We start from the raw sequence: 24,069 nt of genomic DNA on the forward strand, positions 1-24,069 counted from the left end.
TAGCCCCAGTCACCCTTGAGCAAACACTCACAACACAGGCATGTCTTTAAAAGGGCCCAGCTAACCAGTCTGCCAAACCATCAGATTTTTTTTTTTTTTGTGAATGAAAGGTCTATATTGCTGGTCTTAGAGTGTGGTCGCACTGACCAGTGTTTTTTGTAGATGTTCACCCAGACCGGGGATAGAGTAGAAGGGTTGAGGAGGTGGTGAGGAGCTACTGGAAGGCAAAGCCATTAAGGAAATGAAAGGATTGCCTACTCGTATTATTGTCTCCATTTGTCCCCCCGCAAGTTGGTTCTGATTTGGGGACCTTGAGGAGGTCTCAACTCGGCCTAATCGCGCCTCACACGATAGTGCTACAGACTGCTACAGAGTACCAGGGAACGTCGGAGAGGGGGGAAGGTCGAGGGGAGACAGCGCAGGAAGGTGTGGGATCACTGAGTCCCTGCCTCTGAGCTATACTCTCTGGAAAGACCCCCAGACTGGAAAGGAGAGAGTTAGTGGATGACTGGGTTATAGTTGGGGGTTAGAAGAGGAGGAGGAGAAGAAGGAAGAGAGATTGTACTGTAGCTAGCCTATAGCGGCTGACTGAATTAACACAGAAAAGTTGAGCGAACGCTGAGAGAAGAGAATGTATGGACAAGCTTTCCACAGGCTTCATTTGCAAGCTGGGGACGGGGGCTTTACTTTAAGTAGCCATAGAGACGGAGACCGGGAAGATGAAATGCCACGTACAGTGGGGAACCTCTAACTCAATGCATTATTCAGCAGCCGTGGGGACGGCTTTGATTTTCTTTTCCTATCTCGCTTTTTTTCCAGGGCACCATCTTATGATTGAGCGAAAGTGGAAACAAGTGTGGTGGCATGGGGAAAGAATACAACGATGCATTATTTAAAAGCTGACTTTATACCGTGTGTTTTCTCTCTCTCCCTCTCCACACACTTTCAATAGATGTTAGACTCCAGTAATCGGTATGAATATTCAATAGGTGCATTAATATGTTCATTTTTCAAAGGAAGAGTGACTTCTTTCTTTTGTGGAGTTTTTTTTGCCTCAATACTTTTTGTTGTTGCTTTCGGGCTGGCTGGGGGTTGGCTAAATGCCTGGTTTTGCGCGTTCATTCAGAGTTGTTGTCAGTGGAAACACTGTAAAACAACCACTAAACAGCCTTCCAGAACTTTTTCGCCACTGTGTTAGCACCTGGAGCTCTGTTTTTGCTGTTCAAGTTATTCTGGACAGGATTGGTCAACTCTTCCAGGGACCTGTACTCAAACAGAGTGAAGCTTGTGTGAAAAGCCTCTCTCTCTCTCTCTCTCTCTCTCTCACTCTCAGTCTCACTCTCACTCTCTCTCTCACTCTCTGTGTTCTCAACTGCTGTTCTCAGATCAAGGCAAAGGCATATGATAGCCAGAGTCCCTCATAGGTCCAGCTACAATGAAAGGTGTATGATACCCACCTGACAGGGTACATAACAACATAAGACCCAGGGCTAGCCTTGATACTAAACCTTCTGCTTATCTCTCTACAAGCTGTCTCTCGCTACAACTATAGTACTGTCTATATACTGTATCTCAAAGTTATCTTTCTTGATTGGTCCAAAGTTGTTTGCTTGGCAATTTTATTTTGTGTGCACTGTGCCAATGATGGCATGGCCCTAACTGATGATGGGTGTGCTATCAGAGCAAAAATATTTCCACTGATTCTTTTGAACACGGCCTTCTAGCCAAGTTAACAGGGGGATACTCACTTGGACCGACAATCAGAAAAGGGGCTGATGGTTAAAAAAAAACATGGGGTCATGAATGCTGACGGTCGGATCCAGCACTGTAAGCAAGCAGGCTCTCCTCTCATTTAGAGTTGAGCTCTGACAATCCTCTTATTTTCCAACTGCAAAGGACAAAGAGCAGCGAAGGGTTGCGCTGGGTCCTGGGGAGATGAACATCTCTTGCAGATGCACTTTGCAGTGTCGGATGATTACTGGGATCGAGCAGCCACCTTCACAGCCCTACCATGCCGAGTAGCACTGGCTGGCTGGCTGGCTGGCTCAGCCTAGCTGGCTAACTGGCTGCTGTGTCAAGTGATTTGTCGTAACAATCTGCCCTTCGCCTGCTTGAAAAAAACATTGCACTCTGTTCTAAGTTGGCACCCTATTCCCTATATAGTGCCCTGGATCCTGCTCAGAAGTAGTGCACTACATAGTGAATAGGGTTTCATTTGGGATGTAGCCCTCCCCCCCGCCCCCTCTGTTCTACACTCTATTCTCCCTGGTGCCCTGCATGAGTCAGGTTTCAGACACAAAGCCAATGATGCTACACACTGCTGGCAGACTAAGCGTCACGGACAACAATGGCAGCACAGTAGGAGTGGAATTACACCAGTAGCCTACTTACTATTTCATTTATTTTCCATGCATTTCCCACCACCACAACCCAACCTTTGTTACTGTAGATGTACCTAACTGTGCATATCTGAATGGGTGGTGTGTGTGTGTGTGTGTGTGTGTGTGTGTGTGTGTGTGTGTGTGTGTGTGTGTGTGTGTGTGTGTGTGTGTGTGTGTGTGTGTGTGTGTGTGTGTGTGTGTGTGTGTGTGTGTGTGTGTGTGTGTGTGCATGTTTATTCCAGAAAGCGGACCTTGCCGTAGCGGGGCTCACCATCACCGCAGAGAGGGAGAAGGTTATCGATTTCTCCAAGCCTTTTATGACTCTGGGAATCAGCATCATGTACCGTGTGCACTTGGTAAGACTAACCTCTGACCTCTCCGACCCCTACAAAACAACCTGGCTGACCCCTGAACTCTACAAACAGCTAGCGACCAATCATCAGCCTCTGTCTGGGAGCCCGTTCAGCCCCTCCCACTACATCCCTCTCCTCTCTCTACCTCTGCCAGAGTAACAGATAGTGTGCTCTGCTCCGTGATATGCGGGTGTGAATCGACCTGATAAATGGACTTCTTTCATTCCCATTCCCACTTCTTCTCTGTTTGTGACTGGGATCTAATTCGCACCAATAATAGCCCTGACCCCTGCGTATAGAACAAGACCCAGGCAACAGTTGTGGAAATTCAATACGATTGTCTCTGTGTTTTAACACCAGCCAACCATTAATCAAAGGCCTTCTCCCAAACCTAAGGTGACACACTGGTCTCTCCGCTGGCCACCGGCCGGATGGAGCCGCTTTGAACCAAGCGGCGGCGTGTAAAAACATTAATGTGGCGTCCCAGTAGAGCGTTTACTCACAGCCACCCCTGTCCTCCCTGTCCCCCCGTCTGCGTACCTCCCCTTTCCTTGGTGCTAATAGGTGCAGCTGCCAGGAGAAAGGCTCCATTGGACCAACAGTTGGTCGAATGAATCGATAGCAGCAGGTGCAGTGTTAAGTGGGCTGCCATATCACCTCTGCGGCAGGCTGCTACTGCTGACGCGTTGGAACGTGCTCATTGGCGTGTTCCTGCGAGCTGACGCGGCGTGGAGGAGGAAAGGAGAAGCCCACACACATTGCAGCTCAATATTGACACACACACTCCCACTGTCCTAACCAGGCGGGCACAGACAAGACAGACAGAGAGGGGGAAGGATAGAGGGATGGGATGAAGAGCATTCGTAAGGCAACTGGCAGAGAGAGATGTGAAGCCTCGACTGCTTAAGGTCAGGAGTGAAGGGCGGAAGAGACTAACTACAAAGAGTGAGTGTCTGCCGCACTGATTTCTCTCTCGCTCTCAGTCTATCTGTCTGTCTGTCTGTCTGGAGTCTTTACACAGTACCTGTCCCTGGTGTCTCCTCCTCTCTTCATCTCTCTACCCAGGACTCACTCCCTCCCAGCCCCCCTTGGCAATCTCTTAGGTCTCCACAGAGCTACAAGGCTCCAGCGCCACCATTCAATAATAGAATTTCTGTGACTGCACTTGTTTAGGTTTAATCCACTAGCTATTGATTTCTGATGCTGTGATTTCTACAAGGGCCCCGCTACTTATTTCAGACTTAAATTGAAATTCTCAGCCTGATCAATAACAATGGAAAATGTTTAATCTCTTTCTGTCCACAGTGCACCCCTGTGTGTTCTTAATCTCTTTTTGCTTATCTTGATTAACTGGTTTCATAAAGTGTTTTGGGATGGTCCTCTTTTGATTACCCTAAGTCCTTCGTCTCTCCCATGTTGGAGTATACTCCGAGACTGACCACTCCACCAATCTGTACACTTGTTTCATCAAACACCCTTTCTCATAATCCCCTACGTCTATGTTCTGAGGACGTCTTTCCACCAATCCCTCATTCCTAGTAGTAGTAGTAGTAGTAAAGACGGAGAGAGAGAGAACGAGAAAAAGAGTATTGAGGGTGCGTATGGAGATTAGAAACCTAATTAGACCCACAAGTTAATTAGAGGGTTGGTATAGAGGGGAGTGGTGTCACATTCACAAGCTGCCCTGTGGGAGTGTGGCACTGGGATCCTGATTGTGTGTGTCTGTCCCCCTCCAATCTCGCCCCAACCTCCATCTTCCCCGCCTGCCCTCTCCCTCTCAGCTGCCCCAGACATCCCGCGAGAGAGAGCACTGAGGGAATCTGGGACGGCAGGCCAATCAGCAGCCCTCTCCCTCTCGCCACATAAACAGAACACCTCCACCTCCGTAGTCACAGAGACCATAATAACAGCGATGTGAGTGGCGGACCACAAATTGGCATGCATCTCTCAAGGGGGCTGGCGTTTGAAACGAAACGGGTTACTCTCCTTCACGCCGTGTGTTTCTGTAGTGCAGTCACACCTCCCTCCCAGGTTGAATGCGTGGGGAATGACAATAAAGGGAGGGAGGAAGATATGTTGGTGAAATCCTTGAACGTGACCTCACTCACGAAAGGCAAAGACGGTACAGTATGAAGATAGGAAGAAACTGCAATAGAAATTTTCTCCAATAGAAATCCCCGATCACACTTGTAGACGATGTCATGTGGACATTGTCATGTGGACATTGGCTAGCTAAGCTCATGCGCAGAAACACGTCTATCGGGTCTATCGGTCGTCTCGTTTCGAACTGCACTTGCGCAGGTCGTCAAATCAAAGGCACTCCTTTTGATATGAAGTTGTTTTTGACAAAAATGAAAACGTGTCAGTTTGTCACTTTCACGAGGTTGGAGTAATAACAAGTTCAACTACTTAAGGCATTGGCTCGAATCCAGGTTGTGCCTTTAGATTTTGAGAAATGTAACAACTAAGGATGAAGTTCTCACTTCTCTCATTGACTTATCAAACCCCGGCCCGGTCTGCTCGGTCTGCTTCGTAAGCGTTCCCGGAAGTCTCGCGACGTTGCGCCTCTGGGTTTAGAAACGACGTGCTAAAGGTCTTATACCCCGCCACTTAACACAAAGTGGAGCCCACGGGGAGAGGGGTTTGTATAACGCTTCATTTCGGATTGTTTGGATTTGCTTGTAAAACCAACACGGGCAATGAGGCAGTTGTCACAACCGGCGCCTCCCCCGGTTCTCCATTTGATGGGATGATGATGATAACTACACTCTATAGTCAGAGTGCCATGCATGCATGGATACAGTCATGAGTACAGTCAGAGACCTGTTGTACAGTTTAGAGCCTGTAGTCAAGTGGTAACAGTCCTGAGCAAAAAAAATTGAGCCATTACATATTATAATCCGCTTAATAAATCATAGGCGCATACTTGCATATAACAAGGAATAAACCATTATACCTGAAGGCTTCAAGTAAAGTTTTACCAAAAAAAGACCTGTTGTGCTCGTAGCTGCCTTCACCAGTCGTGATGCCCACCTTCACTACAGATCAGTGCAGATGACTGGCACCTCAGAGGGCTTCCTGACAGCCTGAGGGGGTTCTCTCTCCTATTTGAGAAGAAACAAATGTACGATCACACCTTGCCATCCCTACCTCCCTCCCTCCCTCCATCACCCAGTACACACACACACACAGAATAACAACCTAACCCTTTAACTGGCATACCAAGAAAAAAATATCAGGATAAGTATTGTTCTGCAAAATATGTGTATTTAGCCTCAATATAGGCCATAAATTGCTAATTTTTGTTTGCATGACATGAACCTCGATAAATAATGCATCGCAAACATTAGAGTAAATTAAATTTGTATTGGAATTTGCATAGACTTTTTACATCATAAAAAGATGATACATTAATTGACTTTATATCTGCTTCATTTACTTTTGATGGAAGATAGGCCTAGTTAAATGAGGGACTGATATCAAATATGCATAAAATATGATACATTTGTGTCCAAAAATGAATATTCAACTGCATGTAAATTCACACATTTACAGTTTATATGCTTAGAATACCAGTAAAATACCGGTAACATGCACTGAATGATATTGTGAAACATATTTAAGATAACAGGCAGACAGTAAATAATGATATGGGTATGAAAGGATTTCTGTATTTGCACAGACGAAGTCTCATAATATTTCTCTATTGTCCATTATTACTAGTTTAGACTTTATAGCATTCCTTTAATGGGCAACTCAACCGCCCGATAGAGCATAAAATTGGATAACAACAATATCTTAGTATCATTCTTAAATGGTGTTTTAGAGGTCGGCAACATTTTACAACCTTGTCATTTCCCAATGCGCACATAATTAGTACAAAAAATGTGTAGAAATGACGTTCGGTTTTGCTCACATTCACTTCCTGCTTTTCAGCCATATTTGAATGGGTGTTTTAGTCCGATAATGAAAATCACGTGATCCTTTAACTAAAAGAATATGCCAAACAAAATGAATATGTTTCATTTCATTTGGAATTGGTTGTCAACACTAGCTCAACTGCCCGGTTGAGCTGCTCGTTAAGGGGTATTAACACTGCTGTGCTGAGCTGTCTGGAGGGCCACAGAGAATGAGCTACTGTTAAATACAGGACAAGAGGAGAAAATGCTCAGTGGCTTTACACAAGCAAATAGAATGGTTGGCCGAGCCACACTTGATAGAAATGCCAAGAGAATAGAAACGCACTACTATATCACTTTCAAGGTGTAACATAGTCCCTTTGACTCTGGCCTTTCATTTTTGATTCTCCTAGGCAAACTGTTTGCCTTACTTCAGGTGTGGCTATGTTTTTGTTCTATGTACTAACCTTACTTCTTGAAAGTTGAGCTCACTTCTTCGTGTTACTGAAATATCACACAGCCCAATGTCCTCTCCACCTCCTTAAACATTCATATCACAGTAGAGATTAGTGAACAGCATGTCCCATCTCACTTTCTCTTCCTCTCTCCCTCTTCCTCTTCCTCTCATGATCTCCCTCCCCCCCTCTCCCTCTCCCTCTCCATCCAGCCCTCTCTATTTCTCCCTCTCTCCCCCTCCATCCAGCCCTCTCTATTTCTCCCTCTCTCCCCCTCCATCCAGCCCTCTCTATTTCTCCCTCTCTCTGATCTTTTCACGACACCATCTGCTGGTGTTGTGCTGTTTCCTCAACAGCTCTGCTCTTTCTTAATGGTCTCTTAGTGGCAACTAAACAGGGAATTAAATAGAGTAGCGATGTAAACAAAACGCTCACTTCAATTGGCACCAGATTGGATCGTGTCAGCACAACCTTCACCTAGTTACTTTTTCCGCCGTATACTTTCTTATTTTGCAGGAGTTGTCACTGCGTTGCACTGTTACCGGCATGACTTTTTACTGTACGTCCTGCCTTTGTAACGGAGGTGGTTTACAATGCCTAGGCGTTAACTCAGTGGGCTAACACAGTCTTGTGGCATGCAGGAGACCCGGGTTTGAACCCGGCGGTCACACCCTCAAAATAGACTCACACCCACTACCGTTTCTCGATTCAAGACTCTCTCCGACACCTATAATGGCCTCTGACCAGTTTGAGTACCGTTACAGAGTCCCTTATCAGAGAGTACATTGAATGCTGGCACCGTAAATGGATAATTTTCAGAAGGCAGGCCTCCATCAGCTGGTAGCATTAGGCTCTTCAGGCAGTCCTAATTCTCTCTACTATAATTAGAAATCTCCAGCTCCACTCCTATGTTGCTCAATTACACTAATACGGGAGTGATTACAGACACATTAATGAATATCCGGCCTCATCCAGGCCTAATTGCGCATTAATTCATCATTTAGAATTGTTTGATGACCTTTAAATCCTATCCCCTCGCCGCACATGCAATATATTTTTTTGGGGGGGAGGGAGCATTTGTATTGCATGCATGTTGTATTGCTTATTATCAAGGGGATTGTAGTTTTGGTGTATCGATGATACATGTTACATATCAAATGTGGCCTCACTGTGTTAAGAATATGTCGGCCTACTCTTACAATAAGCTGTTTGACCACTTAAAGTTCATCCAATAACCTACGTAGCTGTGCTGTTGCCCCTGAAAACACCAGGTCCTTCCTTACAGTTCTTGTCTTTGATGGACTGCACTGGTTTGAGTTTCTACATCTCCATTGAAGATAATGTAATTGCCCCTAGCTACTGCGCTGGCCTTCTGTGGGTCAATTTCAACCATGCATTTTCCAGAGCTCTATTTCAAACGTAATTGGTTTCATTTTGTGGACAATGGCCATCGGTGCTAGATAATTAAGCAGTATGAATTAGCTCTATATAAAACCCAGGCTGATAATCTCCCAGTAGTATATCTAGACCCGAGGCATATGGCTCCATGTCTCGGAGTCTCAGTCAGAGAAAACACAGGAACGCTCGGTCATAGGGATTCATCTGTGACAGATGTATTGGTTTAGGGTGTATCTGTGTATATGTAATGCAGCTAACCCACCTCTCTCTCTCTCTCTCTCCATGTGCGCGTGTTGTAGGGGCGCAGACCTGGCTACTTCTCCTTCCTAGACCCTTTCTCTCCCGGGGTGTGGCTCTTCATGCTGCTAGCCTACCTGGCAGTCAGCTGTGTGCTCTTTCTGGTAGCCAGGTGAGTCCTCCAACTCCTCTCAGCTCCACATTGACATCTACTGGTGCTTTGGAGGAACTGACACGTCATACGCATTACAACGAGGCACGTGTGTTGCGTCCCAATGGTCTCTCCGTTCTCCCGAATTGTGCACTTGTTCATGGATTTTTAAGGAAATGACTGGTATATGGACATTCCATATAGCCCATGGAGTAGTGAACGAGTGCACACTTCAGGAGGAAGGAGAGATTATTTGGTAGCAGGCAACAACCCCTTGATGTCATAATGTATGTATGTATTTATTGTGTAAATAAGTCATTTCATTTCTGTGAAAAAAGAGTGTGGGGGGGACAGACATCTTTCTCATTTTGAAAGGTGATGATTTTGAAAGTTGATGGAAGTGGAACCGTCTTGATTAAATGTTGATGTCATGTGACTGTACCTGAAAGAAACATTTGGTACATTTAAAAAGCAACAATACAAAAAACAACCTCCCACTGAAAAGTGACAGCGACAACAGCTGTAAGGAGACATTCTGAGAGGAGGGGTTGCCAAAGGTCAATTATTCTTTACTCGTTTGTATGTTGAAGGAAGCTAAATACAATGCGTTACCCTTGTACCGCTCTGCATTATGTTTTCCCCTTGAAGATTTGCCTGTGGTCGATGCATGCATTAAATGAATTACAGGTTTTTAGAACTTGGATCATCCTACAAACACGGTAATATACCGGAAGCTGTCATGGCAGCTCAATGGTCTGCTCCATACAGCATATTTAGTAGCTTGTAAGGCTGCTTTCACTCACAGCAGACAGCAGCAGGTGTATGGGAGTGTACACCAGCTGACCCAGAGGTACTGAAAAACACCTTACACCACCTCATGGGATTCAAGATTACTTTGTGCTTCGCTGACTGTTTAAGTTGTTGCTTCCCCCTCTAATCTCTCTCACTGCGTGCCTGCGCTCATGCGTGTGTGTCTGTGTGTCTGTTTAGACTCACCCCCTACGAGTGGTACAATCCCCACCCCTGCCTGAAGGGGCGCTGTAACCTCCTCATCAACCAATACTCGCTGGGCAACAGTTTCTGGTTCCCCGTGGGGGGGTTCATGCAGCAGGGGTCCACCATCGCCCCCCGCGCCCTCTCCACGCGCTGCGTCAGTGGAGTATGGTGAGTACAATAAAAAATGATTCTCACTTGATCCTTTCCAGCACAGTTCCAGCAACTATGGTGGATGTATAACCAAGGTACCGCTCGGTTTGGCGCAGTAGTGTGAATAGGGTAATAGTGCACACACTCAGTCACACTTAGACACTTGTATACATACTGCATACGTATCTGTCTAGAAGCTTCCCACACTATCTTGCAGACCTGAACCGTACCGTAGCCTGTGGCCTTGACCTCTCTACAGCAGTTTCAGGAGTATCAAAGCAACATTTTGATCATGTGATTTGTGTGCCGCTGCTCCAATTAGCCTGCCATCTTGGCCCTGAGTATTTCCTATTCAGGTCACGTGGTCATGGAAAAAACGCAGAGTCTGATACTATACCTGATACCGTACCGCTGAGGTAGTCTGTGTGTGAGTCTATACCTGGTATGCTATAAAAACAAAGAGTCGCACACTCTATGTGTATAACCTCCCATTCATTTATTGGGTCAGAAAACACCAACGTTTCAGCATCCCTGTGCCATTTTCAGGGTGACAGAAGGCACGGTATACCTGGTAGACACTGAGGTAGTCTGTGTGAGTCTATAGCTGATACTGTACCTCTGAGGTAGTCTGTGTGAGTCTATAGCTGATACTGTACCTCTGAGGTAGTCTGTGTGAGTCTATAGCTGATACTGTACCTCTGATGTAGTCTGTGTGAGTCTATACCTGATACTGTACCTCTGAGGTAGTCTGTGTGAGTCTATAGCTGATACTGTACCTCTGAGGTAGTCTGTGTGAGTCTATAGCTGATACTGTACCTCTGAGGTAGTCTGTGTGAGTCTATAGCTGATGCTGTACCTCTGAGGTGGTCCCAGTCGGTATGTCTGACTGCTGCTCCCGCTGTCCCTCCAGGTGGGCGTTCACCCTGATCATCATCTCGTCCTACACGGCCAACCTGGCTGCCTTCCTCACTGTCCAGAGGATGGAGGTGCCCATTGAGTCAGTGGACGACCTGGCTGACCAGACGGCCATCGAGTACGGCACCATGCACGGGGGCTCCACCATGACCTTCTTCCAGGTGAAGGGCACACACACACGGACACGCACACACATACCACACACACACGGCCCCCTCCACTATAATAGATGACCTGTCACTGATCTTATCTTAGACCCTGTCACCTCACTGTCTGTCCCCCTCTCCATCTCCACTGACCATGACTTATCTGTTTCCTGTCTGATTGTCAATATCCTCTTCCCCCTGAAGGCAAACTCAGTGCTGCACCTGGAGAGATAGGCAGTGTGGGTCAGCCGCTGACTTTCCCTGTCTGTCTATGTAGTTAGCCACAAAGCAGGCTTTCACCTGTCAAAGAGAAAGAGAAATGGGGAGAGAAAGTCAGAGAGAGCCGAAGAAAGACAGAGAGAGGGACCAAGAGAGAAAGACAGAGACAAAGACAGAAAGAGAGAGAGAGAGTCAGAGAGAGGGAGCTCCTCTCTCTCCTTTAGATTCCTATGGGGCCTCTTTTGTGCTCCAGAGCACAACGCATGCCCTTAGCCCTCAGATCAGACCAGATCAGGCTCCCGAGTGGCGCAGCGGTCTAAGGCACTGCATCTCAGTGCAAGAGGTGTCACTATAGTACCTGGTTTGAATCCAGGCTGTATCACATCCGGCTGTGATTGGGAGTCCCATAACGGCGGCGCACAATTGGCCCCAGCGTCGTCCGGATTTGGCCGTAGTAGGCCGTCATTGTAAATAAGTGACTATTTAATTGACTTGCCTAGTTAAATAAAGGTTAAATAAAAAATTCAACAATTAAAATCTGACCGTGCTTCTATGATATGTCCCCCTGTGTCATAGAACTCGCGCTACCAGACGTACCAGCGCATGTGGAACTTCATGCACTCCAAGCAGCCCAGTGTGTTTGTGAAGAGCACGGAGGAGGGCATCGCCCGCGTGGTCAACTCCAACTACGCCTACCTGCTAGAGAGCACCATGAACGAGTACTACCGGCAGCGCAACTGTAACCTCACCCAGATAGGAGGTCTGCTGGACACCAAGGGCTACGGCATCGGTATGCCAGTGGGTAAGTGGAGAGAAGGGGATGGAGGAGAAGGTGGGCAGGAGGAGAGAGTATCAACTGTGACCTCACCCAGATAGGCCTGCTGGATACATCGGCATTGCAGTGAGTAAGAGAAGAGACATCATTTACACGACGCTAACTAAAGCGGGCATCTTTTTGCCAAACGTATGGGCTTTCTCTGCTCTCTGTCCTTAGTGCAGTGTTTATGAAAAGGAAGTGCTGTCACTACCTCAGTTTCAGTCCATGACAAGTGGTATGGACTGAAGTTTGCTTGAATAATCTATATTGCATTGTTCAAAGTCAAACCAACAACCGCATTGGTTCTTTGTCTTTGAAAAGTGTTACCCAAACCGGTCCTCGGAAACCCCTAGCCTGAACCCTTACCAGTATTTATTCAAATTGAGAAACACTGCCTTAGAATACAGTGTGGGATATGCAAATCATAGGTCATAGGAAGGTTACGTTTACGCACACACATATAGACTAGCACTTCCTGTAAACTGCACTCATCATAATGCATAGAAACACATGCTACAGGAAACCTCCCAGGAATGCAACTATATGTTCACTCACTGACGAGATGGTCTTTGCAGGCCTGTGACCCTCTGTACATTCGGCTGTTCCTCCTCAGGGTCAGTGTACCGGGATGAGTTTGACCTTGCCATCCTCAAGCTGCAAGAAGACAACCGTCTAGAGATCTTGAAGAGGAAATGGTGGGATGGTGGCAAGTGTCCAAAGGAGGAGGATCACCGTGCCAAAGGTGCCATTACCCCTCCATCTTTCATTCTCTCTCTATCCATCCATCCTTCCCCCTTGTCCTCCCCCTTTCATCTTACTCACCCTATTTAGACTGGTTAAGTGTCAGGGTCACTGTGATGCTGACTGTGGTGTGTGTGTGTGTGTGCGTATGCGTGTGTGCGTTTAAATACTGCTTAAATCACAGCCTCGGGTGTAGGTGCAAGGTGGTGGCGCTGATATTTGGCAGTCACGTACACAGGATTGCAGCGCGTGGCCTCCAGATTGTGGGTCTGACAAAAACTAGGGCAAAGCAATTGGCTAGGTACTGCTTTGTTTCAGCTGTGGGCAGCCTCGCTGTATGGAGAAGGAGGTGCTTTCTGTACCCTTGAGTGCCATGCATACAGGGACCTTTGAAATGTTTGGATCCTTTTTTTGTCAATTTGATTGGTGGATTCAAATAAAGTATGTGTGTGTGTGGGCGTGGGTGTGTATATACAGTGCATTCAGAAAGTATTCAGACCCCTTGACTTTTTCCACATTTTGTTACGTTACAGCCTTATTCTTAAATATATTAAATTGTTTTTTCCTGCTCAATCTACACACAATATCCCATAATGACAAAGCAAATTTGTTTTTAATGAAATATCACATTTACATATAATACCAGTCAAAAGTTTGGACACACCTACTCATTCAATGGTTTTTCTTTATTTTTACTTTTTTCTACATTGTAGAATAATAGTGAAGACATCAAAACTATGAAATAACACGTATGGAATCATGTAGTAACCAAAAAAGTGTTAAACAAATCAAAATATATATATTTTTATATTCTTTAACGTTTCCACCCTTTGCCTTGATGACAGCTTTGCACACTCTTGGCATTCTCTCAACCAGCTTCACCTGGAGTGCTTTTCCAACAGTCTTGAAGGAGTTCCCACATATGCTGAGCACTTGTTGTGTGCTTTTCCTTCACTCTGCGGTACAACTCATCCCAAACCATCTCAATTGGGTCGAGGTCGGGTGATTGTAAAGGCCAGGTCATCTGCTGCAGCACTCCATCACTCTTCTTCTTGGTTAAATAGGCCTTACACAGCCTGGAGGTGTTTTGGGTCATTGTCCTGTTGAAAAACAAATGATAGTCTCTCATCAGACCAAAGGACAGATTTCCACCAGTCCAATGTCCATTGCTCTTGTTTATTGGCCCAAGCAAGTCTCTTCTTATTGTTGGTGTCCTTTAGTAGTGGTTTCTTTGCAGCAATTTGACCATGAAGGCCTGATTCACGCAGTCTCCTCTGAACAGTTGATGTTGAGATGTTTCTGTTACTTGAACTCTGTGAAGCATTTATTTAGGCTGCAATTTCTGAGGCTGGTAACTCCAATGAACTCTGGGTCTTCCTTTCCTGTGGCGGTCCTCATGAGAGCCAGTTTCAACATAGTGCTGGATGGTTTTTGCGACTGCACTTGAAGAAACTTTCAAAGTTCTTGAAATGACTGACCTTCATGTCTTAAGGTAATGATGGACTGTCATTTCTCTTTGCTTATTTGAGCTGTTCTTGCCATAATATGGACTTGGTCTTTTACCAAATAGGGCTGTCTTCTGTATACCACCCCTACCTTGTAACAACACAACTGATTGGCTCAACCGCATTAAGAAGAAAGAAATACCACAAATTTCTCAAGGCACACCTGTTAATTGAAATGCATTCCAGGTGTCTACCTCATGAAGCTGGTTGAGAGAATGCCAAGAGTGTGCAAAGCTGTCATCAAGGCAAAGGGTGGCTACTTTGAAGAACTTGATTTGTTTAACACCTTTGTGTTTCTACATGATTCCATATGTGTTATTTCATAGTTTTGATGTCTTCACTATTATTCTACAATGTAGAAAATAGTAAAATAAAGAAAAACCCTTGAGTAGGTGTGTCCAAACTTTTGACATGTTTTGGTACCCCTTCCCAGATCTGTGCCTCAACACAATCCTGTCTCGGAGCTCTATGGACAATTTCTTCTACCTCATGACTTGGTTTTTGTTCTGACATGCACTGTCAACTGTGGGACCTTATATAGACAGGTGTGATGCCTTTCCAAATAATGTCACATCAATTGAATTTACCACAGGTGGACTCCAATCAAGTTGTAGAAACAGCTCAAGGATGATCAATGGAAACAGGATGCACCTGAGCGCAGTTTCAAGTCTAGCAAAGGGTCTGGATACTTATGTGAATAAGGTATTTCTGTTTTATTTTTTTTTTACTCTTTCCCTCTTTCATTCTTTCTTTCTCTCTCTCGCCCTCTCTCTCTCCCTGCCTCCCAGGACTAGGCATGGAAAACATAGGCGGTATCTTCGTGGTGCTGGTGTGCGGTCTCCTGGTGGCTATCTTTATGGCGGTGCTGGAGTTTATGTGGTTTCTGCGGCAGACGCCCGGAACAGAGGTGAGAGAGGGCTATTTTACCTGCATCTGCTTTGTCTCCCTCTCCCCGCCCTGATGCGCTCTTCTCCCAGACCCAGTTCAACTCCAGAAGCAGCAAGCCCCACGAGCCCCACTATGCTGCCTCGCACAGGGTGAAGCACATAGCTTCCTATCCCTGCCAGCCCCTTGCCAAGTGGGCGCCATTCCTTTTTACTTGCCTCCAAGACCTTTGCCAAAGATAACACCTCACATACACTATCTATCTACATGCCTTTATGTAGTAGACCTCAGCTGTCTCCACTGGTAGTGAATGTGACTGTAAATGCTGTGCTTTTATTCTTGAACAACCTAAAAATCAGCCCGCTTTGAATGAGACGTAGTTTCATGGTTTGGAAATGATTTCATTTCAGTTTCTGCTGTATTTTTCTGTAATGTTTTTCTTTACGAAATATGACTGTTTTCAATTGGATTTGTTCCCGATACAACACTGTGATATAACAATATATATCTAAATAAACCAGCCTGTGTACAGAAAAGCCACCTGACTTATTTTTGGGGGGACTAGGAAACGATCAAATTAGTGTGTGCGTACAAGCTGTCTATCTATCTAAGTGCGTATTTGGAATGGCTTGTTTGATTTTTGTCAGTTATAATGGCACGGCTCATAGCCCACGCAGTGCCTCTGTAAGCTTGTTCCCTTCTATGACATTGCACAAAGGGAGATGCCATGGCCAACACAGTTAGAAAGATGTACTGTGTGACTACAGCTAACTGTGATGTGTGATTATCATGCCTGTTCTCCTCACCCTGACTTAGTCTAGTCCACACTGACACTGTGTGATATCATTGGGAGAGGAAGACAGAGAGGAGACAAACCAGCACAAACAGATACAGTAACACCCATTTAACGCAATAAAGGAAATGCAGGGATTTGTCTTATGTTATGGGGATGAGAATGGCAAAATGTATAATGTAACCAGTTTTTCACAATAATTTCATATCATATATAAGAATGTTAAAGGAAAACACTACATGACCAAAAGTATGTGAACACCTGCTTGTCGAACATCTCTTTCCAAAATCATGGGTATTAATATGGAGTTGGTCCCCACTTTGTTGCTATAACAGCCTCCACTCTTCTGGGAAGGCTTTCCACTAGATGTTGGAACATTGCTGCAGGGACTTTCTTCCATTCAGCCACAAGAGCATTAGTGAGGTTGGGCACTGATGTTGGGTGATTAGGCCCGCAGTCGGTGTTCCAATTCATCCCAAAGGTGTTCGATGGGGTTGAGGTCAGGGCTCTGTGCAGGCCAGTCAAGTTCTTCCACACCGATCTCGACAAACCATTTCTTTATGGACCTCGCTTTGTGCATGGGGGCATTTTCATGCTGAAACAGGAAAAGGCCTTCCCCAAACTGTTCCCACAAAGTTGGCAGCACAGAATAGTTTTGAATTTCATTGTATGTGATATTTTCTCAACAAACTTAATATTAAGTTCCCTTTGTTAGATATTGTCAGACTTAAAATGTCCAGTACATCCCATTCTATCCTATTTGTGTAGCTGTTGTCTGTCCTGCATGGTGTCTGTCAGTCGGAGGACCACTTTGGAAACAAGCGTTTTAATTAATGCTTTCAAGTGATATCCTTTTGTTGTATTATGTCTATTATCCAAAATACTTTTAAAGTCAGCCTGCCCGTCAGTCTCTGATCTTGCAGTGTGTCAGTGAGATCTCCCAGCCTCTCTCTCCCTGTGTGTGTTGCAGCTGTCGGTGTGTGAGGAGATGCTACGGGAGCTCCAGGGGATCGTCCTGTGCCGGGACAGCCTACAGCTGAGGCGTCGGCGGGGGACGACCATGCTCCGTCCTCGCCCCCTACCCCTGGAGGAGCGCCGAGCGCGGGCTGCTGCTGTCAGCCTGAGCAATGGCAAGCTGTGTGGCGCTGCCGCCGGCCTGCCCCTCTCTGAGCCCTTCTCCCACAGACTGGCGCAGGAGGCAGCTCTGGTGGCTCGGGGCTGCAGCCACATCCGCATCTGCCCCGAGTGCCGGCGCTTCCAGGGGCTGCGCGGCGTGCGTCCCGGGGGCGGCCCCAGCCACGGAGCCTCGCCCACTCACAGCGAGGAGAGCATAGAGTGGGAGAAAACGACCAACAGTAGCGAACCCGAATAACAAGGAAGCACCCCCTTGACCTAGACAACCCCTTTACCTACCTAGACCACCACACACCCACTGTACTACTGTACCCAGTAGGCACCCCTCCACAGGGACAACAGGGAGCATCATGGGAATGTCATGTGGTACTGTGACAGGAGCTGCTTTGGACCTGGTGCGTTTGATTTTGGAGGACAGCGGCTAGGGCTTTGGATGTGGATATTTTGAGCACGTCCCCCATGGAAGGGATCTTTGAGCTCTGGAATGATGCCCTGGGCTTAGAGATGGAACTGCCGATGGACATGTTCATAGAGACTACCAGAGGAAGTCCGTGAGAGGGGACACGACCTCTCTGTATGGGCTGTCTGTCTCGAAGGCCCTATGCCCTGTCTAGGATGTGAAGGTCACAGGTTATGGGGCATTTGTACTATGCAGTATTTTCTGTCACTCATTGTGCTAATTGTTGATCTGTTTTTAAATTATTTCTCCTTTTGTTGTGTTCTTGATATTGATCATATTGTTACCATTCTATTGTTCTCTGAGACGATACGATGTTTTATTTTCCCGAGTGTGTACATTATTGCCTTTTCAGAGCTACAAACAGAGAACACATAGAAAAAGACTTCCAATGCAGCGTCATTCTTTGAATACATTTTTTTTGTGTGAAAGTGCCAAAAAAAAAAGCTGATCTTGAACGACGGGCATCGCGGCCTTGAGACAACGACGACAAAGAGAACCGAAGACAAAAACAAACACAATGACTTGTTTTATAATAGTGACTATATTCTATACAAAAATATGTTTGAGATGTATTTCTGAAAGACAGCAACGCATGTCCGCAGGTGTGATGCTGATGATTGGAGGGGAGAATGAGTTTCCCGTTCAAACAATTTGCCCAGAGACACAAAGAACCCCAATGTAATCAGAAATAGTCATCATTCATTCCCTTTGCTCATGTGTGGGACCTGTCTCTTGATATTGCCCCCCAGATCCCGGGTCATAAACAACACTAGATACCACAACATACCACCATTTTGAGTTTCTTCCCATTGCCCACTGTGGTATACAGTCTCATATGAATCCCATATACTGTAAGTGATTGGTATTGGTTCACTATTCCCAATTTGTGCTCTCTATTCCATCTGTTCCACACTCTCTCGTCTTCGTGCTGCACTATTGCCTTGACATGACCCAGACCCACTCTCTGCGGCGTGCACTATACACTCATGCACGCATGCAGGAATGCACACACTCACACATGCAGGCACAAAGGCATGCGCGCACACACACAGACAGTACATACACAGTACACACAGGCAATGCAGATAGTCACACTGCAGAGGTAGTCATACTGAGATGGTGGCATTGGGGAAGAATTCAACACATTCCAGAACAAATTAAAACTGAAAGCTCCCAGTAAATGTTTCCACCCAAAATGAAACATTGTCTTACACTTTCATATGTATGAGGGGTTTGAAGTCATTTGTGACATTTTTTTCTGGATCACCATCTGTTTTGTAAATTCTGCAATATGCATTTCAAAAAATTATATGGAGCAAATTATTACCATTAATTTAGGGTAGAGGCCTACAGATTTCCCATTGCTTACAAAACTTCATTTTTGGGGTGAGCTGTCCCTCTAACCATCAACAGAGACCCTCAGTGCAAGATCTGGGTCGTATTAATTAAGCACCAAACTGAACAAAAAGGGGTGAAACGGGGAGGGCCTACTTGAACTTGTCCAATAAGAAACTTAGCAAAAATAAAATGGAAGTGTTTTCCATCACATGCCCTAATGAATACAACCCTAGTAATGAAATCAAGGCCAGATTTGATTTGTGGAGCAAAGCTGTACTTTCTCCATGTGTTCATTCAAGTTGATTTATTCAATGTACCATATCGCAAATTCATCGATGTAGCATATAATGTTACTCATTTCCTGGATGTTTTATAAGTTGCTGGTGGTGTCCTTGAGATTTGTTGTTTTGACTGTGCTTTTCTACTAAACTGACTAAAATGAGAGGGACGACAGTGAACAACTGTGGCCTGTCTGTCAACATTAGGCTTTGATGGATCCGTCTCCTTGACAATGCCCAAGGGGTGTGCCACTCGTATATCAAGAGTGCCTGAAACCAGGCCATCTTGACAAAGTATTCAATTGGAGGCATCCAGGTATGTCAGGTTCATTTGTATTTGTCACATCCAATCTAAAAATCTGGATGGACTCTTTCAGCATTTGAATTCAATCCACTATTTAGTTGATTTCATTCATCTCTAAAATTGCTTTTCAAGGCATCTATACAACGCGCCAGTCAAACATTCCCATTCCCCATAGTATATGCGTTCTCCTGCCTTAGTGTAGGCGACTGAAAGACCTAGGTCATACATTTTTACAATGATGATAATGAAACGGCTAAGCAGATCGCTTAGGTTGGGTCAATGAGGGTCTGAGACTGGAGAAAGAACTGTTGTCTATTTTCATGCCTTCATCTATATCCCTTGAGCCAGCAGGCCACAAATGCAAAAGATCTCTTTAGAACAGTGGTATTCAAACTTTTTCAGCGGGGAATCCATTTTTTTCCGCCAGAATGTCTGGGGACCTCATTTTTTCCCCCAAGAATTTCTCGCGACCCAACCTCAAATCTAATGACACAACCTTAAAATCTGTACATTTAGATTTTTACATCAACAAATAACCTTCAATTCATTGCACTTTCATCTCTTATTAAAAAAAAAAAAAAATGAAAAGAAACCAATAAACACATTTACTGAATAAAATTATATTTTCGAATTATCTTTCTCAAAAACGTTTCTATATTGTTCCATACAATAATCTGTACTCTAAATTGTTTGTTCCTAAAAAAATATATATATATGCTGATTGAGTGTACAACACATTAGGAACACCTGCTCTTTCCATGACAGACTGTCCAGGTGAATCCAGGTGAAAGCTATGATCCCTTATTGATGTCACTTGTTAAATCCACTTCAATCAGTGTAGATGAAGGGGAGGAGAGAGGTTAAAGAAGGATTTTTAAGCCTTGAGACAATTGAGACATGATTTGTGTATGTGTGACCATCAGAGGGTGAATGGGCAAGACAAAAGATTTAAGTGCCTTTGAATGGGGTATGGTAGTAGGTGCCAGGCGCACCGGTTAGTGTTTTAAGAACTGCAACGCTGCTGAGTTTTTCATGCTCAACCGTTTTCCGTGTGTAGCTAGAATGGTCCACCACTAAAAGAACATCCAGTCAATTTGACACAACTGTGGGAAGCATTGGAGTTAACATAGGCCAAGCATCCCTGTGGAACGCTTTCGACACATTGTAGAGTCCATGCCCCAACAAATTGAGGGCAAAAGGGAGTGCAACTCAATATTAGGAAGGTGTTGCTAATGTTTTGTAAACATTTTTTTTTTTTAACATTTTGCCTACCCCACTGCAGCGACCCCAACTTTGAATACCACTTTTTTTAAAGGTTCTCTCGCTTCAATGCTAGAAAATCACTAGTGAATTAATTTAGTAGCCAATGTCACCACATTCAACAACTATGAGGTATGCCCCTTTAAAAGTCCCTCAATTATACCAAATATGGTGTTGTAATTTAACAATTCTTTTACTTGTGGTATGCATGGCCATTCTATTCCTTAGTTTCATTTTACAAATGAAATCATCACCTGGGATCGTCATCTGTTTTCAAAGGATTCGATTTCTTCTCAAATGTCTGTTCATTTTACCACTAGAGACCAGTCCTACATGTTTCCATACAATGTGAATACCCGTAAAATAAATTATGTTTTATGCTTTACAAGAAGTTTTACCCTGTGAGTGAAGTTGTCCTGGTTTTGCTGTGTAACTATTCTCTGAGAAATGTTTCCTGTACAGTGTGTTTGTTTTCGAGCTCCTATGGATACAGAGAGAGGAGGTAAAGAATAAGCTGTACAGAGCTCATTGTTATATCATACAGAGGCTATAGTGTCAATGCACATAATCCTCTTATGGAACATTGTCATGAGTGTGTAAATACAGAATGCTCAACCAGGGTTTCCCTGTGGAGGTTCCAGGGGCTCTCTATTTCTACAAGCCTAACCATCAAATTGAACTTGTGGGAACACATCCACATACATTCACACATTCAATTAGCAGGTTTTCTATAATATTTAGTTGCTAGGTCACAGAGATTGCGTCCTAAATGGTACCCTTTTGCGATTACCTGCTCTGGTCAAAAGTGGTGTGCGCTATATAGGGAATGGGGGTGCCATTTGGGACGCACCCTGAGACATGGGGTCAGCTGGATGAACTCCCGAGTTTAGCGAATGGATAGTGGGATTCTGTGCACTCAACTTTTATGCACGAAAACATTCACAGACATTAAATCAAGCCTAGTTGAAATAAGATTGCCAATTACCTTGAAGGCTGAAGGGAGTTGAATTGGAATGAAGAGGAATCGTCATGTAGAAGAAGTAGCACTCAGACTTTCACTGGGAGACCTTGGGTAGGATGGCAGGATTTAACTGCTATTTTATATGCTTTATTTTCTTATGTTGTCATTTTTATTCCACTATAAATACATTTCTTAAAACATAAACCGCCCTTCTGAGGGTTTCCTGTTTGTTATGTTGTCTTTATTGAACATTGTAAGGCCATGCAACATTTTAACACGAATGGTGGATACAGTGGTGGTCATAGCCGTTTAAGATGAGGGAGGACGTTTTGTTTTTGCATGAGCATTGTCTTATTTCTATTACAGCATACTGGATGACTTTTATTCATATTCCATTCATCCAGTTCAATGTAACATTGATAGGTTTAGGCTACTACATGACACTCAAATTTTCCCTTTACCCATCATGAGGTTGCTACAACCTAGACTATGAATGATAGTTTACAACGTATTGTACCAGTCAAAATTTTGGACACACCTACTCATTCAAGGGTTTTTCTTAATTTTCACTATTTTCTACATTGTAGAATAATAGTGAAGGCATCAAAACTATGAAATAACACATATGGAATCATGTAGTAACCAAAAAAGTGTTAAAAAAACAAAATAGATTTTAGATTCTTCAAAGTAGCCACCTTTTGCCTTGATGACAGCTTTGCACACTCTTGTTATTCTCTCAACCAGCTTCATGAGGTAGTCACCTGGAATGCATTTAAATTAATGCGGTTGAGCCAATCAGTTGTGTTGTGACAAGGTAGGGGTGGTATACAGAAGATAGCCCTATTTGGTAAAAGACCATGTCCAAAAACAGCCCAAATAAGCAAAGACAAATGACAGTCCATCATTACTTTGAGGCATGAAGGTCAGTCAATCCGGAACATTTCAAGAACTTTGGAAGTTTCTAAAAGTGCAGTCGCAAAAACCATCAAGCGCTATGATGAAACTGGCTCTCATGAGGACCGCCACAGAAAAGGAAGACCCAGAGTTACCTCTGCTGCAGAGATTACGTTCATTAGATTTACCAGCCTCAGAAATTGCAGCCCAAATAAATGCTTCACGGAGTTCAAGTAACAATCACATCTCAACATCAACTGTTCAGAGGACACTGCCTGAATCAGGCCTTCATGGTCGAATTGCTGCAAAGAAACTACTACTAAAGGACACTAATAAGAAGAAGAGACTTACTTGAGCCAAGAAAAACAGGCAATGGACATTAGACTGGTGGAAATCTGTCCTTTGGTCTGATGAGTCCAAATTTTTGATTTTTGGTTCCATTCGCTGTGTATTTGTGAGATGCAGAATAGGTGAACGGATCATCTCTTCATGTGTGGTTCCCACCGTGAAGAATGGAGGTGAAGGTGTGATAGTGTGGGGGTGCTTTGCTGGTGAAACTCTCTGTGATTTATTTAGAATTCAAGGCACACTTAACCAGCATGGCTACCACAGCATTCTGCAGCGATACGCCATCCCATCTGGTTTGCGCTTAGTGGAACTATCATTTGTTTTTCAAAAGGACAATGACCCAACACACCTCCAGGCTGTGTAATGCCTATTTGACCAAGAAGGAGAGTGATGGAGTGCTGCATCAGATGACCTGGCCTCCACAATCCCCCAACCTCAACCCAATTGAGATGGTTTGGGATGAGTTGGACCACAGAGTGAAGGAAAAGCAACCAACAAGTGCTCAGCATATGTGGGAACTCCGTCAAGACTGTTGGAAAAGCATTCCAGGTGAAGCTGGTTGAGAGAATGCCAAGAGTGTGCAAAGCTGTCATCAAGGCAAAGGGTGGAAACGTTAAAGAATATAAAAATATATATATTTTGATTTGTTTAACACTTTTTTGTGTACTACACTATTCCATATGTATTATGTCATAGTTTTGATTTCAAATAAAGAAAAACCCTTGAATGAGTAGGTGAGTCCAAATTTGAGTTGATAGATCTAGGATGTAATCAAACAAGAGTTTCTATTAGACAAATTCATGCATGTTTATCCCCATTTCTTTTCGTTTGCTTCCTTTTAAGATATTTTTTTCAACAGAATCAGCAGAATGAATACACCTGTGAACACGCGTAAACACAGTTCACTTTCATAGCAGCCATGTTGTATTCCTTTTCACATCTATGCGCTCTCCTCCTCTCACTTTTTCTCTTCATTTATGGAATTCAATGCACAACACATGAGCAGGCGAAAAAATCTTTCCAAGCCAAACCATATGAAAACCTCTACACA

At 44.5% G+C, this 24,069-nt stretch overlaps 1 protein-coding gene across 1 annotated transcript in view; it reads left to right on the forward strand.

The window, feature by feature from the left end:
- Positions 1–17,413, forward strand: part of LOC120029127 (glutamate receptor ionotropic, kainate 4-like) — a 177,163-nt gene extending 159,750 nt beyond the window's left edge. The window contains exons 13-20 of the mRNA XM_038974436.1: positions 2,624–2,737; positions 8,786–8,895; positions 9,865–10,038; positions 10,931–11,096; positions 11,877–12,102; positions 12,731–12,859; positions 15,152–15,270; positions 17,012–17,413. Of these exons, the coding sequence (XP_038830364.1) occupies positions 2,624–2,737; positions 8,786–8,895; positions 9,865–10,038; positions 10,931–11,096; positions 11,877–12,102; positions 12,731–12,859; positions 15,152–15,270; positions 17,012–17,413 (1,440 nt within the window). The remainder of the gene's footprint in view (positions 1–2,623; positions 2,738–8,785; positions 8,896–9,864; positions 10,039–10,930; positions 11,097–11,876; positions 12,103–12,730; positions 12,860–15,151; positions 15,271–17,011) is intronic.
- Positions 17,414–24,069: the final 6,656 nt, after the last annotated feature.

This window comes from Salvelinus namaycush, chromosome 34 (genome assembly GCF_016432855.1).
Source record: "Salvelinus namaycush isolate Seneca chromosome 34, SaNama_1.0, whole genome shotgun sequence".
NCBI classification, from domain to species: domain Eukaryota; kingdom Metazoa; phylum Chordata; class Actinopteri; order Salmoniformes; family Salmonidae; genus Salvelinus; species Salvelinus namaycush.